This window comes from Impatiens glandulifera, chromosome 4 (assembly GCF_907164915.1).
Source record: "Impatiens glandulifera chromosome 4, dImpGla2.1, whole genome shotgun sequence".
Lineage (NCBI taxonomy): Eukaryota > Viridiplantae > Streptophyta > Magnoliopsida > Ericales > Balsaminaceae > Impatiens > Impatiens glandulifera.
The window spans coordinates 2,872,501-2,890,767 of NC_061865.1; the positions used below are offsets into that span (position 1 = coordinate 2,872,501).

The window sequence follows — 18,267 nt, forward strand, 5'->3', positions numbered from 1 at the left end:
ACATAATTTTAATTTATTTAAAATTAATTTAATATTTTAATTATTAAATTAGTTGAAAAAATAATAGGTGAAATATATGAATATGAATTATTTAAATTATTAAAGTCTTGAATATGGTAAACTCGGTTCATTTTTATAAATTAGTTAGACAATTAAAGAGTTTTAGAATCACAGTGATATCTCATTTTTGTATGACTCTAATATATTAATAAATATATTAAATTCGGTACATTTTTATAAATAAATTAGGCAAATAAATTGGGTAACCAAACCTGAAATAAACCTAAATTAATATTTTAGATTATGGTTGGGATTTTTGAATGAACCCAAAATTATGATCACACTATATAGTATTTGTCTATTGCAGATCTAGCATAATAATATTAAACACATATTTGTTAACTTCATTTATATTCACAGTAATATTTTAGGTCAAATTTGTTTCATTTACAATATTTATATTGAGTGTATTGGATATTTTTATTTTCTTTTAACTAATATTCTATGATAAAATAATTTATTTATGAAAAAGAGATAATTATAAGAGGAGTAGATTCAATTTCCAAGAAGAAACTCCAATAGCCATTCATGCAATTCGTGGCCGCCTGTAATTTCTAACTAGATTCTTTCTTTTGAATATTTTCTCTCTCATCCTAATCCTATTCATAATCCTGATCCTGTTGATTTGCTTGATGATCCGTCTCAACTCCGATCTCTTCTGAAGAGGTAAGTAATTAACTAATCTCTTACTGTTCGAACTATCCGATGATCAATAATCGTACTGATTCGTTACCGATGAAGTTTCTCCGAGTTCAAGCTTCTAACACTTGAAATCCACACACACTGACACATATATGTTCATGATCGAATCTAAATATAAAGCTGAAAATTCTGATTTCTCTTTCCAATTGACAATGGAAAGGTCTCAATCATCGATAACTCTCTACAGTAATGTGAATAGATTTATCAATCTATATCATATCTGATGATTTCTCTTCAGAATTCAACTTCATACTTATGTTGAACCACTTGCTCTGCTTGTTTTCTGTCAAATTGTTGTATTTCACAAGGATTGCTGAAATTTTGAAGGTAACAAACATATCATGGTTGAAGCATGATGACTGTTAATAGCACTGTTATTTTGGGCAAGAAAACTCTGAGTGAGACTAGTGCTTTGGTTAAAGGAAGAGGTTTTTTCGAAATAAAGAGTTATCGCGATTTTGGTCTAAGAGGCTGTAGTATTCTACTGAGGAATATCGCTCGCGAGTCTAACCATATATCCACGATTAAGTGTCAAGTAAGTGTTTTTCTATTGCCTTTTGCGATATTCCCTTGTTTATTTAATTAGCTTTTGATTGTTGTGTTTTCATCCATAGTGTGGATTAAAGGAATACATCTCGGCTGATGATGAGTATCGTTCGTCGCGAAACATAGCAATCAGTTTATTCAGGCGATACAGATACTGCGTGGAACGTGGAGGTGGTGACAACTTAAAAGTATGTATGTATGTAAGTAAATGATTTGATAATTGTTTTCTTTTGAAGTTTGTTTTCACACTTTTTCACGATCATCAGGAGTTCATTAGTGCTGGCGTAAATGCGTATGCATTGGGTTGCACCGACGAAGGACTAAGGAAGGAACTGAAAGACATGAAAGAATCTGGATATGAATTTGACTCGACAACAAAGGCAACCCAAACTTTGGGACGGGGAAGCACTAGCCTGCAATCCAAGATCTTTTCAAAGGAGGTAAGCCAAGATCTTTAGCAACACAGCAGGGCATTAAAATAATTACTTTTTTTTTTTGTTGGTGCAGATAGATGAATGTATTCTGTGGTTGAGCATTATATTCATAACGATACTGTGTACGCCTCAGCCAACCATTGTTAGATGGTCTTCGATTCCTTCAGTTTCGGATGAAATATTGGTTAAGTGGAATGGGTTTTGTGCAATCATAGCTAATGCATATTTTATGAGAGGAATGGCATGGTGATTTGATTTCTTCTTCTATATAGTAGTAGACTCTGTTAATAATGAAACTATTGTAAATTAAGTGATGGTTGTTGGTTTTGATCTAGGCTGCCGGTGAAGACACTACAACTCGAGCAGATGGCAGTGATTGGTAATGCCGAAGAGCCATCGGTTGTAGCCAGCCGGATGAGACTTGTGTTTAGCACATTAGAGGTTGGTTTTGGTTTGGTTGGTGGATTATTTGAAATGAAAGTTTATTATATTGAACTTATGTAAGCCTTCTTGTTGGTTGGTTTTCTTTGTGCAGGTTGTTTGTCCACAATGGCCAAAAGTATAGGTAACTTATGCTCTGTAAATGTATCAAACTCTTATATATGAAAACAAAATAGAGATCAACTGTAATCTCAATTTACTCGCGCTTCTTTTACCAAACCAAAGAAAGTGATGTACAAAGGAAGGGTCATTGATTGATTGTATATGATAATTTGTTCTTCATCTTCCTCTTAACTAGACCTAGACTCCTTCAATCCTTCAAGGCTATAGAACTAATAAATCCTTCTCATTGGAGAGCATTGATGAAGGCCATGAGAGATTCGACATCCCTCTTCTCGGAGGAGTATTTTATAGGCCGAGCCGAGTGTTTTGGAAAGAAAAGTATTGTCGGAAAGCTTCCTAACTGCAACTCCTCCTGCGCGAACCCTTTTTGTTCTCCGTCTGCCCTAAACTTCCCCACTTTCAAACCCTCCTTATTCGCCTTTTCCGCCAACTCCACATATGACTCTTCCATTGCCTGTTAACAAAACAATAAAAACACTTTAGCTCTAATGGAAAGATTCTCGTTTAGGAGACTAAAAAATTTGATGTCTTTCTTACCTGACAAAACCGGCACCAAGGTGCATAAAGAACAACAATCCACGCCTCTTTCCTCTCGCCGAGTTTCAACAAATTCTCCATCCCACTTCTACTTAAATTCACCACATTCTTCGACGAATCAAAAAGGTCTGAATCCTTCGTCGTTCTCACATCAAGATTCGCGTTACCATTCACTTCTTCCTTGACATTTCCTTTATGTAAACCGCACTCCTTCGCCTTAGCATCCTCCCACCACCACCTTCCTTCTCTCTCGTGTTGCCCAGGCAAAACCGGCCTAGTGCAAGGCTCGCAACCAATCGAAACATACCCTTTAAGATGCAATCCATTGACCGGCACATTCATGGCTCGAAGGAAGTTCCAAACTTCCAGTCCATCAACATTAGCCAATGGATTCCACTTCACTAAGCTACCAATCCCACCCTCAATTCCTTCAAACGAAGGATCAACTTGAACCACAGGAACCTCAGACCTAGTCCCCGGAGATTGGTCTTTCCTTTGACCCGTAATCCAAGCTCGTAAACCACTCAATGCCCTTCTAAGAGGTCTCACTTTCCTCACACGACAACATTCTTGATGACCATCTTCGTAAAACGAGAATAGTCCTTTGCTTCTTACTAAAGCCTGAACTTCAATTGCATCAGGAAACATGTATTCTATTCGAATTCCGTAATGATTCTCAACTAAATCAAAGAATTTGTATGTTTCTGAATTCAATCGTCCAGTATCGAGACTAAATACCCTAAACTTACGACCGGTTAAACGTGCATACTCGATCAAAGCCACATCCTCAGCACCACTGAAAGCAATCGCAATGTCGTTACCGAATTTCTCTAGGGCTTTATCCATGATTTGAAGTGGTGAAGAATTGTTCAATTCCATAGCCAATTTATCACAATCTTCAACATCGTTTCTCAATACTTTCTCCAACACCACTGTGAAACGAAGGAATTGTTGAGATAGTTGCAGAGATTGAGAAAGAGAGGGTTCTGTTAATGATGTGTTTACCTGGAGCAACCATGGTTGCGGCGAGAGGAACAATCGAATCATTACGCTTTTGAGATCTCAACGGCTCCACCGAGCTTCTTCGCCGGGAATAACTTATAGACGGTGATTGATGAATGAATCGAGAATCTGTAAACGACGTTGGAATGTAAATTAACACAAACCCTAGAGCAATTGAAAGGAAGATAGCAAATGTAACGAACCTTCAAGTTGTTCATGGAATGTATGATTGATGAAATTGGAGGAACTAACAGAAGCTAACGCCATTGACGATCAGGAGGAAGAGCTTGATGATGATGAAGAAGAAGAAGAAGATTGATTATAAGAAGGGGATGGATTATCAGGTTCATTGAACCTAGACGCTTCTTCTGTTGGAAATGGATGGTCAAATTGATGACCTTTGAGGGGCACGTGTTTTGTTCAAAACATTTTTAATCTTTTTAAATTTCACTTTAAAATTTACAATACTTTTTAATTTTAAAAATGAAAAATTATTTATCTATAAGTATTATAAAATAAGACACTAACATTTAAAGATCTTGTCCTTTAGTTGTTTTGTATGAATTTTAATTTTATTTTACTTAAAACACTCAAAGTGATGTCGAAAATACTTGTTTTCCCTAGATAAATATTTTTAAATAAGAAAAATGAATTAATAATATTTATTTAAATTTCTCAACCCAAAAAAAAAATATGTTTTCAAATAGGTTACTAAAAGGAAAAATATTTTATGCAATAGTTAATAACTTATTCTTTTTAATTTAATAATTTTAAAGACTTAATTGTATACATTATCAAAACAACTCAATATTAATTTAAATGTTAAATAATATAACAAATTTATAAAAAATAATAATTATAATTTAAATAGAAATCCAATAATCTTAAAATTTATTAAAAGTTACTATAAATCTAACTCTTTTGAGTTTTATAATGTTATTTATAGCAAATCGAATAAACTAATGAATTCGATGTTAAAAAATTTCTATCAAATATTTTTAGCATCAATAAAAATTATCATGGTTAGGAGTTGATTAATAACGTCAGACAGAAAAAATTATGCTAAGAATAATTGATCAAAATAATGAAAAACTCATACAAAATTCTCAATACCTCCTTTATTAAACGGAAGAGAAATAACATTAAATCTGAAAATTCATATTTCATTATGTAAAAAAGTTGTTGAATCGCTCGTATAAACGGAGTGATTCGCGAAGCAATGAGTTAGTTTTTAATAAAGGAGTGTGCGTGTGACGAATGAAGTTTAATCAATCGGTAGGGTCATTTTCAACTGGAGACCTTTTACTTTTTTCATCGTGTGGGCAAAAGAATTAATCGAGAAAGATCTCTTGTTCTCATCAGAAGATCGGGATTGGATCCGCATATGTTTGATAGGGAAAATATAACATTAAATTTGAAAATTTTAAGTTCTTTGCTGCTACAAAATGGAAATAACATACAATCAACCAAACTCAAACTCAGAGTATTATTCATATTATAAAAATTCAGGACACTAAAGAACCGGACCGTACAAAATGAAAAAAGAAGCGACACATCATTCAATGTTAAAGAAGTTATTGAAGAAAAATAACATAAAAAAAATAACTCTCAAGGATCATCAGGGAATATAGTCGACCCTAGGATAAGAACCCAGAACCCGAACGAATCTCGCAAATTTCTGCAGAATGAAACCATGAAATGATGATGAAGAAGAAAGAAGAACAAGTTAAAAATGTAACCTGAAGATGTTGTATAGCATTTTGTGCACGAGGTTCTGCCATGGAAGCTTCAAAGTCAATATAGAAGAGGTAATCAAAGTTCCTCCTGTCATCAATCATAATTAAATCTTATTCACGATATATTAAGTCAAACAATTTCAACACGAAAACACTTTTCGAATCAAAACAAAAAGTAATCAATTGGTCTAGGTCATGTATTTTTTGGTTTGAGAAGAAATCGTGTCGATTGATTCATTTAACTTGAGTTTACCTGAAATGATCCAACTACATTTGCTAATTCCGTTTACATAATTTTGTGTTTACCATTTCTTCCTATTTAATTTTATTATTATTTTGTTTTGATGTTATTTTTAATATTAAATTGATTAGGTTCGAGTATAATTAAATTAATCGGGTTTCAATATTAAACATATGAAAAATATGATATAATGATTTTGGAAACATACATAATCTTAAAAAAAATTATAAGACTAATATAATCTTCAAGGGCCCATTAGTCAATTTATTTTTAATTAAAGTTTAGTGTTTTTTTTCTATACATTCTAACATTAAATGATTATTTATCTACAATTACTGAATTAAGTTAAAAAAATCGAGGACTAGGTCAACGCAAAAGTCATCACACGGCTACATTCATACGTACCTACTTTTACTTCCTTCTCCTTTGTTGGGCCGGCTCTCAATCTATAAATATATTTTTTTTTATTTGCAAAAATTAATAATAAAAATGATTAAACAACATATATATAGAAGATTAGTTGAATATATATATATATATATATATAGGCTATAGCAAGATAAGTACCCTTTGTTAAGTTGATGGCCCTTAGAGAAAACAATGCCAAAACTTTGAAAAGTATTTCAGGACCTTCATCTTTTAGGCTAAACACAATGCAAGTCTGTCATATAAGTTTATTTAATTAAATCATATTTTTATTTTTATTCTTTGTAACACTTTTTAAAAATAATATAAAGATACATGTTAGAACCTTATAGTTAAGGTGGCCTGGAATTATAATGGGTTCTCTTGCGAGTACGAGAAATCGGGTTATATTATTAGAAAACGGGTTATCCTAACATGTAAAAAAATTGAATTAATAATGTGTTATAGATATTAAATATATTATTCCATAATGAATTATTAAATCATACATGGATTCCTTCTTGAATAATATGAAGACCATATATATTTGCAGCTCTTGCACTAGCCACTGCTCCAGTATCTCTTAAACCTTTACTTGCTACAATCTGTTTTATAAATTATATATATAATTAACCAACAAATTAATAACTTATAAATAACTAAATAAATAAAATAAATATTTCAATTAATTCATTATTACCTTAGCTGCTCCAGCAGTGTTATTGTGATTCACTCTAACCAATCCAAACTTATTTAACGTAATCTCGCATTGCGCAAATGCCTATTTAGATTAGTATATATATGTATTTATATTATATTAAAGTTGGTGTGCTTATACGATTTTTTTCATTTTTAATATATGTACCTGGGGATGACTTAAAACGCGTTTTAGATCTTGTTTGATTACACCAAGTAATGCTAAGAGACAGTGATTAATAATCAGAACCATTTCCTGTCATACCCACCTTTCAAACAATTTTTCCCAAACTACCCACCTTTTCATTCACATTCCCAAACTACCCACCTTTCTCTCTCTAAATCATTAATCAACCCATTAATTAACTCACTCTTTATCTTAACCCACTAATTAACTCTCTCTCTCTCTAAACCCATTAATTAATTCCTCTCTCTTTCAACTATTAATTAATATCCTCACTTTTAAACTATTAATTAATTCAATTAAAATATAATATATAAATATTAAAATAAAATAACACATATGTTTTATTTTTATTTAAATCTATAAATATAATATATATAGTTCAAATTAAATACACTAAATTAAATAATTTAAATAGCTATTATAAATTAAATTAATATAGAAAATTAAATAATTTAAATAGCTATTATAAATTAAAATAAAATAGAATACATTACATAAATCATAAATGGGAACTTGAAATAAAATATATTACATAAACATTAAAATAAAATACATTACATCACAATAAAATACATAACATAAATATTACAATAAAATAAAATACATAATAAATATTAATCACGTTCAATATACAATAAAATGCATATTTTATCTTTATAATTCAAATTTTTTTTATATTTGAAACTGGGACGTTTAATGACCTTCAAAATGGTCAAACTTATTGTCAAAGGTCAAGAGAATTATTTGAAACTGTTGAGAAAAAAAACATCATCACACAAGATTATTCCATACAATGAACAAAGAGGAGTCTTCGAAATCGTTATTGCACAATACAGAACCATAAATGGATATTGGAAGGGTGGTAACAAACATAATGTGGATTTATATAGAGGTTTTTGCTCTTGTAAAAAATGGAGTAGATATCATAAAATTGAATTATAAAGATAAAATATGCATTTTATTGTATATTGAACGTGATTAATATTTATTATGTATTTTATTTTATTGTAATGTTTATGTTATGTATTTTATTGTGATGTAATGTATTTTATTTTAATTTTTATGTAATATATTTTATTTCAAGTTCCCGTTTATGTTTATGTAATGTATTCTATTTTATTTTAATTTATAATAGCTATTTAAATTATTTAATTTAGTGTATTTAATTATTTATTATGTATTTTATTTTATTGTAATGTTTATGTTATGTATTTTATTGTGATGTAATGTATTTTATTTTAATTTTTATGTAATATATATTTTATTTCAAGTTTCTGTTTATGTAATGTATTCTATTTTATTTTAATTTATAATAGCTATTTAAATTATTTAATTTAGTGTATTTAATTTGAACTATATATATTATATTTATAGATTTAAATAAAAATAAAACATATGTGTTATTTTATTTTAATATTTATATAATATATTTTAATTGAATTAATTAATAATTTAAAAGTGAGGATATTAATTAATAGTTAAAAGAGATAGAAGAGTTAATTAATGGGTTTAAAGAGAGAATGAGTTAATTAGTGGGTTAAGATAGAGAGTGAGTTAATTAATGGGCTGATTAATGATTTAGAGAGAGAAAGGTGGGTAGTTTGGGAATGTGAATGAAAAGGTGGGTAGTTTGGGAAAAATTGTTTGAAAGGTGGGTAGGACAGGAAATGGTTCTAATAATCAACTGAACTTCTCCTACAAAGAGAAGTTTATTATGATATTTGAGTAGTAAATCATAATTACCATGAATACTTCCACCCAATAAATTCTCTATTGGAACCACTGCTTTATCTGCCAAACCTAATTCAACAGCCTACAAACCAAGTTATATATAACAAAAATTAACATAAAGTCATTCATAATAAGCATGTTTAAAAGGTCGGTTAATCATTTTAATAATTGGTTAACCGACTGGTAGTTCTAGGTCTAATCAAAAGGTGGTACGTCAATTTATTTTTACTAAAAACATTTTCTCCCCACCGGGATCTCACATCTCTCTCGCCAATCTTTCACTTTCGCCGACAGTCCAGATCTAGCTCTATCGGCAAAGGAGAGGCGGAGAAGTAATGTTTTATTTATTTATTTTTGTAATGTTTGATTTATATGTTCATTGTAAATAAATTGTTAACATTTTGTATTTTTTTTGTTAGGGAGCTGAATTTATCATAGAAAGATTGTAAAGAATTTTTAGACGGACTCTTTATGTCGGATAAAATTATTAAGAGCTCGGATCAATGAATCAATCGAGAAGCAAGTTTTATGAAAAAATTAAATTATATTCTCAATTTCTTATTTGTTTTAAAACTTTGATTTTATGTCTTAGATTTGAAGAGTTAGAACTTAAATAGAAGAGTTGAAGTTAGAACTAATTGAAATTGTTATTTTAATAAATTTATTTCATTTTATTTCTAAAAAATTACAATTCTTTTATTTATTTTTAAAATTTAAGAATAACCTCTTTATAGTATATAGTCTATAGTCTATAGTCTATATATAATCCCAATTTTATAGAAAAATAGCTTAACAAAAACCGAACCAGTTAACCCTACGGATTCATTCGATTTTCCGGAAGAGTTAATATTAAATGAAACCTTGAATGTGGATTCAAATTGGTCACATGCTAGGGTTTCACATTCTTGATATGCTTTAAGTGCAGCAGCTTCACTATAAGCACCCGGAACTCCCTGCATTAGTTTTCTATTTTTGAAAATGATCCATGCAATGTTATTACGAAATTAATAAAAGATGGATATATATCTGATAAGCAACTCGAATGGAAGATGCAATAATAGTAGGAGAAAAAGAGTTAATGGGAATTAGAGATCTCTTATTATTAAGATTAGAAATGGAATTAAAATAGATTAATGATGGAGGAGGAGCAGCCCTTAATCGTATGACTAGAGCCATTGATTTGATTATTAAATAATATTATTCTTCTGAATCTAATTTATAAGTTAGATCCTTTTTGTAGGTTTCACATTTAATTAGCCAGCCAGCCAGAGATGATGAATTAATGAGAGAGGTACATAGATGAACAAAAGAATGTTGGAGTTTGGTCACACCGGCCGGTATCAGTCCCTAATTCTATTTATTATTTGTTAATGGGTTAGGTTGGGGATCAAATATGAATAATTTTTATAAAATCGAGGCTCAATTTTGAATTGTGTTGTGCGTGAATAATTATAATTTTTCTCAAATTCTCTTTTTTTTTTAACATTTTAACGTATTATTTTTATTTTCTTAATTTATTTTCAAATTAATCTTAAACATTACATATTTTTAAAGTATTTATCAATTTGAAACGTGTATATCATGAATAAATACTTAATTTTAAAATATTAGTACGACTGCATACAAAGGTATATGAAAAATAAATATTAAATATATCTTGCTTTTTGAATTTTCTCAATTATTTATTTAGATTATATTTTTATAGTCAACTAAACAATTCTTGACAAATTAAAATGCGTACATCTCGAAATAATACTTAATTTATAAAATATAACGTATAAAACGTCTCTAAATATTATTTCATTTACAAGCGTAACAAATTAATTAGAAAAAATAAAAATATCATGTTAGAATAAGAAAAATGAACGTTTTTATTCATTTGAGAATCCTCGACTAACTAAAATTGTGCATCGTTTAGTACAAATAATTTAAATTTAAACTCAAATAATATTTAAGCCATATATTATATTAAAAGAATTTCTTTTGTCAGATCGATATAAGTTTGGAAATTTTAAACTATTGAGAACCATGTTTTACTATATTTATTAGTTTTGTATAACCGAGTGTTTTTAAGAGAATAAAAATAATGGGTTTGATTCTTATTTAAAACGTTTAAAGTAAAAATAATGGTTATGGTATTATTCTAATTTTAAAAAAAATGTATATTTAAAATTTATGACTAATTATAAAAAATATATATATATGTTAAAAATATGACTAATTATAAAAAATATATATGTTAAAAAAAAGCCCATAACTCTCCTCTAAAAATGAGGTAATAATCGAATACTTAAACCTCATTTATATCTTTAAAATTTTGAATCATTTGTTTATACAACTTACTTTTTATTTATTAATATAAAATATATATTTAGGATAATATAATTTTATTCTAATATTGTAATTTATTATTAATAAAATGATATTTTTAATTAATAATATATTATTATTATGCTATTGAAATTATTATCAATTATTTTAATTTTATACAATCAATTAATTAAGGTAAATTTATACATGAAAATGTATATCATAATAAAATATTCCTAACTAAATATTTAGTCTTAATAATTAAGAATATTAAATAATAAAAAATTGAATAAAATAAATAATATAATTTTTTGTAGAGAGATTCCTTGCATGAAAATACCCCTAAAAACATTTTACAAAACTCTTTTTTTTTCATTTGTTAAAATTACTTCATTCTATAAGAATAAAAATTCTTTTTTATTTGTTGATGAATATAATAATAGGAATTCAAATAAGTATTTTATATGGCCAAACAAAATGTGTTCCACAAACTCATAAGTTTATTCACTTACATCAAAATCATTTAATTGGCCATTTAAGTAGTGAAGATATAAACCTCTTATTAGCAATATTGAAAGCACCTTTAACCAACTAATACAAAGAGATTATTTAAAACTTACTATATTATCACAACCGCCATAACAATCATTTCAACGTCAAAACGAGAAGCAATTCCAATGAAAAAATTCGATTCTAACCCATCAAATAATCAAACATCATGACCAATATGTAACTTGGGTTGAAACAAAGCCAAAATAATGTAATTCTTGTTTGTTGTCTAAAATTGGGGCTTTCAAAAAAACCAAATATGTAGAGTACATGCAAAAATTGGTCCTTTGACTAACACTAACTCACACAATAGGATGTTGCCTCAATCAAAAGAGTTAATTCATTGTGTAATTTATATATATATTTAAGGACAGAATAGGCTATAGATTGGAGGACACCTTACAGAAGAATCCTCTTAATAAACAGCCTGTCTGCCTAGTTTCTTCTTCTTTGAGGGTCAAAATTCTCAGACGCGTGTAAATTAGTCAAATCTCATGTCGTCGTCATGTTCATTCCTGTCATCTGACTCTGCAGCTCTCGAAGGAGAAACCTTGGATCGCATTATATGCTTACACATCCTGAGATTATCATAATAGTAAAAGATAATATATGAGCTTTTAAGATAAAACAATTATGAGAAAGATGGAATCAGTAGGCAAATGTGTGATTACAACTTCTTATGGCTGGAACAGTTTTGTCCATCAGGCCAAAATGGGGGAAAAAGAAGAAAGAAACGGCACATTTGGAAAAACTTATTGTTATTCTTTTTGTATATGGAGTGGTTTCAAAATACATTAACAAAAAGTAAATTTTGTAAAGTTTGAAGAGATGTCAACTTAATACGTTTCAGAATTGGCTTCATTGTAAAGATTGGAGCTAAGTGATCGTGTGAGAAGATAAATTTTCTATGTATTGTTTGGCGTTTTTTCAAGTCGTGTTCAAGCTTTTATTTGAACTGTAGTTCAAATTTTTCTTTAGTTTTGGCTGTGATGGAGGCAAAGTTTGTTTTGCTCTCCATTTCAAGATGTGAAACTCTTTGTTTGGATTTTAATAAAATTGTTCAACGTTTTCCCAAAAAAAATCTGAATGTGACTCTTCCAATAGTTTCTAATTGTTATGAAAGGGGGACTTAATAAGAGAATCTTACGCATCAAGGGTGTCCACTTTTTTCCTAATCTCACTTGACCATAATACTGGATCAGTATTCTTTGGCAAGGATTCCTGTTGTTGGCTTTTGTCTCGCAACCATTGTTCAGCTTTATTACACTCACTCAGAACCTGGAAGGAGAAGATTATTACAAAAATATTTTAGAACTAAATAACTGTAGATTGGATAAAGTTTTCAGTAAATTAGACTCGAAATCAAATGTAGAGAGCAAAAAAATACCGCATCCTTCTCAGAAGAAGAAAGTGATCCAACAGCCATCCGATACTCCACAATATGTTTCAACAGATCTCGAGTAGCTTGTGCTCGAGCCTCTTCGTCTTTATATCGGTTCTCTATAGGATCCACCAACTAAGCAAAAACAAGATAAATGAGTAACCTTTCTAGAAACTGATTAAATCAATAAATTTGTAGAAACCTTTCTCAGATCCTCGAGTTTATTGGCATAAACTCGCTCAGTTTCATCGTCGCCATCGTCGTAAATCCAGTCTTCTGTTTGCTGCAGATGACTAGATATTTCTTCCTTCTCCGAATCAGAGGTGAAGCTGCGGAATGTATTCAAAAGCTACAAATGGATCCTGTTAATCTCGTGGCCAACATATCAAAGCAAATTGTAGCTAACCAATGAACTCATATGACAGCTATATCTAATTTTGGGAGTTATTAAATGTTTCAGGTTCAGTACCAACTAAAAACGCTCTGATTTAAGTGGGGATGGGGGCGTGCTAGTCACCTCCAATAAATAAACCCTGGTCTCAAAGAAAAATAAAAATACCTTATTGCGTGTCTCATAGACATAAGATTCCAGGGCATTCTTCCGTTCTTTAGTTTGCTCAGTCATTATGTCTTGTTGCACCATCAGAGTTTCAATTTCATGAGCTTGTCTGATTTCATCTTTTGACATTCCACCATATATTATCTCAGATACAGGTAAAAACTGCCTGTGGTGGGAAGATAAGTCCCTCGCCTTTTCATCAGCCTACAGGGAAAACAGAATGATTTAAAAAGAAATAATGGTTGATGTTTGGTTTCAAAAATCAGATTATTTAAGTTCATTTGCGGTTTGATCATTTTTTTAAATTTATAATAATAAAGTTTTAAAAAATAAGGGTATTTTAGTTGATTATTTATGGGATTGAATGTTTGATGGGAATGGGATGGTGGATTATTTGGAAAATAATCACAAGAAATCCAAACACTTCAAATAAGCTAATGCAAGAATAATAGTAGCACCAATTAGTGCGATCATACCACACGATTTCCTAACATAATTGTTTATCATACTCTTGATCTTAGCCGAAAGGAGCTATAGAAAATCCAAATCGCACCTATAACATTTCCTGAAAGACGCACTAATTATGAATCTACTCCAGATATCCTCAAGGATAATCTTGGACTATAGTCTATATCAAATCATCATCTCTTTTTTTGAGGAAAAAAACTAGGTACTTACTGAGCCTAAAATTATTAGGGACATAAACACATCATTATATTGACTCCTGAAAAAACTCTTGAAGTTTTATAAAAATAAGAATAAAAAACAATTATTAAACAGAATTCGAATTTAAAAATAAACCATATTAAAGACATTAGATATTTAGTTTGATAGAGATAACCAAAAATTCCAACAGAACTTACAGCAGATGTGTTCCAATGGTTAGATTGTGCAGAACAGTTATCATCACCATTTGAAAAATCAATGTCCATCTTGTCCGAGGAATGATTGGTACTACTCCTAGAAAGACCATCATCTATCCGGTCTTCCAATAGCTGATTGAAAAAAAATGCATATTTGACATTTTCCACAAATCCACAAACAGAGTCAGACAATAGAAATGAAGGATGTACTTACTGATGCAGATTCTACAGCAACAATTCCATTCAGGTTTAAATTCACTTTGACCTTGATTTTTGCCACCTCATTTTGATGTACTTGGAAAGGACCAATCTACAAAAACAAATGGAAGGCATTGAGTTGAATCCCTTTTAGCATGAATAGTGTAAAGCAGTTTTACAACAAACTAGAGGTCTAGTGTATCCTATTTTGATTGAAAATACTAATTGTCACAGGAAGATCGCTATCTAGAATCGCTGCAGACTTAAAAGATACCTAATCCCCTCTTCTGTTTTCAAGGAATAAAAATCCAAAAGAAAAAGGAAACCAACAAATGACAAATTGATCGGGATACAAAACTTAGCTTATCCTCAATGCATTATTTGCACAACAATAGAACAGGGTGTGTGACTAGTAATATATCTGGAGAATCCCTTCAGTCATAAGATGATTACCGTAAAATGGCTGATTTTAGGAGATATGCCAGCTGACAATTCAGTCTGGTCAGCATAAAAGGCTTCCATATGAAATGTGCTGCTTCTCTGTAACTTGAGCATCTTAACACTTGGGAAAGGAAGACCTCTAGGAAACAACACGCCACTTCCATTTCTTTTGATTGGACCTTCATCTGTCATGAATCCTATAGAAAAAGGAAAAGAATCCTGGACCTGTAGACAATAATACAAGAAAATAAATTGTTAAGATACAATTTTCATTAAATAAAGAAAAGTAGAACATTTAGCACAAACACATGGTTTTTCTTGATTTGCCTTTGGTGATATCTCAACCAAAACAAGATGATTAACACAGTGGTAAACAACGATCAATTAAGAAGACATAAGGATACTAAGAAATTGCTGACAACTAGACAGAAGTATTATGAACATCTTCAATGGTTCTCAATAACATGAATATCAAGAGAATGTAGATGCAGCATTACAAAATTAACAAGGATTAAGAAACACATGTGAGTTCTGTAGGCCACACATGACACATTCCAAATTATTTTCCTTCAGACGGGCAAAAGCTTTTACATGTTCAATTAAAATCAACTGGCACATATATCAAAGCCATAAAATGCCATCATCCCTATCGCATAAACACAATCCAACAAGAACCAATACCATGATTGAGAAAATCTGCAATCTTTAATATGAATTTAAACTTGACCCAGGGTCTGTGTTTTCCTAAGAAAATGAAAATGCACATTTCAGCACTTTCACCTTTTTCCTCAAACAAAAAATAGTGCATACTTTTCGATAAACACAAATTCTTCTTCAAGTATTTGATATGCTTAAAAAGATCTATCTACAAAAAGGGTTAACCTTGACTTCATGAATGTAAATGAACCCCCTATGCCAGAACTAAAACTGAATATTGCTTGAAAAATAACAGAGCTTAGGAAAATCTTCATCCCTTTTAGTATTTCTCAAATATAACAATGTCAATTAAATTGCCAGAATTACCTATGCCTAAGTGAATAAAAAATTAGGCCTGAACTAATTATACATCTGTAAAATGGACCTTTAAAGAAGCGTAGTGGATAATAATGATTACAGAAGGAAGTTTTGCATAAATGAAAAACAAAATATTAGTATGCAGAAGAGACATACCTCATAATCCCTTACACGAAATGTTGGGCTAAGCATAGCACATTGAAGAGCACAACCACGTGCTATGCATTCGCTAGTGTTTAGTTTACGACTAGGTTCTTTCCCAAAAATAGCTGTTAATGAACGAGAAATAGCAGGTATTCTAGACCCTGAACCAACAAGTTCAATAGAACTAATATTCTCAGCACGCAAATCAGAATCAGCCAGAGCCTTCATACAAGGAATTCGAATCCTCTCTAGTAAGCCAGATGAAAGTTTTTCAAAATCCTCCCTCCTAATGAAACCTTTCACATCCTTTTCTTCCATCAAGCACTCAATATTAAGTGGGGCCTCAGGATTTGCACTTAAGATCTTCTTCAATTTTTCACAAGATGCTCTCAATCGCATAGAAGCCCTGGTGTTGGAATAAACATCAATGTTGTACTGTTCCTTAAACTGTGCTGCAAAGTATACGAATAAGACCTCGTCAAAGTCCCTGCCACCCAGGTTAGCATCAAAAGCATGAGATAGTATCTTCATGTGCCCCGGTTTAAATGATGCGACAGCAACCTGTGTATCACAATGCCCGATATCGACAAACACAACATTTGATACCATGTTGGCGGAATCAGCCTTGTAAATCCCATAGCCTAGTGCAGCAGCGGTGCAGTCATGCATCAACCTTATTGGGTTCAGCCCAGCAATCTCAGCTGCATGCAAATAAGATTGCCTCTGCAAATCTGAGAAGTAAGATGGGATTCCAATAACACAATCCGATACGGGCATTTCAAGATTCTTTTCAGCAATCTGCTTCAAATGAGCCAACAACATTGCCAAGATCTGGACAGGTGTAAACGTTTGTGAATTGTTTAAAAACTGCAAATTAATCAAAATGCCACCATCCGAGCCTTCAGAAGTCTGGAAAGGAAATATTTTTAGATCATTCTGGACTGATGGATCTGCATATTTCCTACCAACTAACCGTTTAATCTGAGAAACTGTGGATTTTAGGTTCGTGGTTGCATTAGCAGACCCTGCAGAACCCAAGAATCTTTGTTTCTCACCAAATGAAACAATAGATGGTGTTTCACGATTAGCCTCATTATTCAACAAAACATCAATTCCCCTTTCCTTCACAGCCCCAATAACACAATTCTCGTTTCCAATATCAAATCCTACAACACTCATCTCTGCCTACCAGGAAGTGTAACAGCCTCTGATGCAAAGATAACTTATATAACAGTTGACCAAAATTCATACACAACTGGAATCAATCTGATAAGTTCTTGATTAAGCTCAACCTATATATATATATATATACAAAAAAAAACAAACCCAGTTTCAATTACGCCCAGAAACTACAATTGACATCAAAATCATATTAAAAGCATAAAAAACAAACTGCATTCTCCTTTCTCACAAGATCACTTAGTTCCACATGTATAAGAACGCATTGATGGAGTTATTAGTAAAAGTAGATCATCTAAATCAAGCTGAAAAAAAATTAAAGCACATATGATAGTTAAGCACGTAATCAGACATAAGTTAGAGAGAAAAAAAGGATGAAAGGTGAGAGAAAAACCCTAGAAATTGAAGGAGATGACAATGGATGAGAGAAGATTTGCCCAGATTGCTGGCGAAGATTCTACTACGTAAAGATATCTTCTTTGAACATTGCGATTATCGATTTGTAGCGGGCTAGGAAGAAGCGGAAAAGCCTCCCACCGAAGTGAATCTATTCTTCGAAATTGACCCGTTTCTCTTGGAAATGAAAATTAGGATTATCTAACTTTGTTTCTTGCCTAATAGATATTTATATTCTTTTGCTTAAGATCATTTGTAAAATAATATATACATCCACATTTACAAGAAAAAATAATTTGAATTACTATAAAATTATTTATGGAATGTAATTATAACAATAATAATAAAATAGATTTCTCAAATAAAATCTTAAATAGAGACTCATATTTGTA

At 30.7% G+C, this 18,267-nt stretch overlaps 4 protein-coding genes across 4 annotated transcripts; 1 reads left to right on the forward strand and 3 right to left on the reverse strand.

Annotated features, from left to right (window-relative positions):
- The first annotated feature begins 565 nt into the window (after positions 1-565).
- On the forward strand, positions 566-2,467 carry LOC124934034. Its single transcript, XM_047474494.1, has 7 exons — positions 566-726; positions 1,090-1,297; positions 1,377-1,496; positions 1,575-1,748; positions 1,816-1,988; positions 2,078-2,183; positions 2,278-2,467. The coding sequence occupies exons 2-7, from the start codon at positions 1,115-1,117 to the stop codon at positions 2,305-2,307; spliced, it is 786 nt and encodes a 261-aa protein (XP_047330450.1). The 5' UTR covers positions 566-726; positions 1,090-1,114; the 3' UTR covers positions 2,308-2,467.
- Positions 2,351-4,193, reverse strand: LOC124934033 (5'-adenylylsulfate reductase 1, chloroplastic-like). Its single transcript, XM_047474493.1, has 4 exons — positions 4,049-4,193; positions 3,849-3,974; positions 2,844-3,775; positions 2,351-2,760 (listed from the first exon to the last, which is right to left on the reverse strand). The coding sequence occupies exons 1-4, from the start codon at positions 4,110-4,112 to the stop codon at positions 2,530-2,532; spliced, it is 1,353 nt and encodes a 450-aa protein (XP_047330449.1). The 5' UTR covers positions 4,113-4,193; the 3' UTR covers positions 2,351-2,529.
- Positions 4,194-5,463: 1,270 nt separating this feature from the next.
- On the reverse strand, positions 5,464-10,017 carry LOC124933833 (arogenate dehydratase/prephenate dehydratase 1, chloroplastic-like). The gene is made up of 11 exons (XM_047474272.1): positions 9,871-10,017; positions 9,702-9,797; positions 8,810-8,923; positions 7,093-7,179; positions 6,928-7,008; positions 6,737-6,832; positions 6,574-6,657; positions 6,379-6,483; positions 6,232-6,268; positions 5,585-5,691; positions 5,464-5,523 (listed from the first exon to the last, which is right to left on the reverse strand). The coding sequence occupies exons 1-11, from the start codon at positions 10,015-10,017 to the stop codon at positions 5,464-5,466; spliced, it is 1,014 nt and encodes a 337-aa protein (XP_047330228.1).
- A 1,892-nt stretch (positions 10,018-11,909) lies between these two features.
- On the reverse strand, positions 11,910-18,064 carry LOC124934120 (heat shock 70 kDa protein 16). The gene is made up of 10 exons (XM_047474591.1): positions 17,874-18,064; positions 16,313-17,592; positions 15,155-15,367; positions 14,718-14,813; positions 14,504-14,635; positions 13,641-13,844; positions 13,284-13,430; positions 13,088-13,216; positions 12,848-12,978; positions 11,910-12,278 (listed from the first exon to the last, which is right to left on the reverse strand). The coding sequence occupies exons 2-10, from the start codon at positions 17,477-17,479 to the stop codon at positions 12,182-12,184; spliced, it is 2,316 nt and encodes a 771-aa protein (XP_047330547.1). The 5' UTR covers positions 17,480-17,592; positions 17,874-18,064; the 3' UTR covers positions 11,910-12,181.
- Between the last annotated feature and the right edge of the window lie 203 nt (positions 18,065-18,267).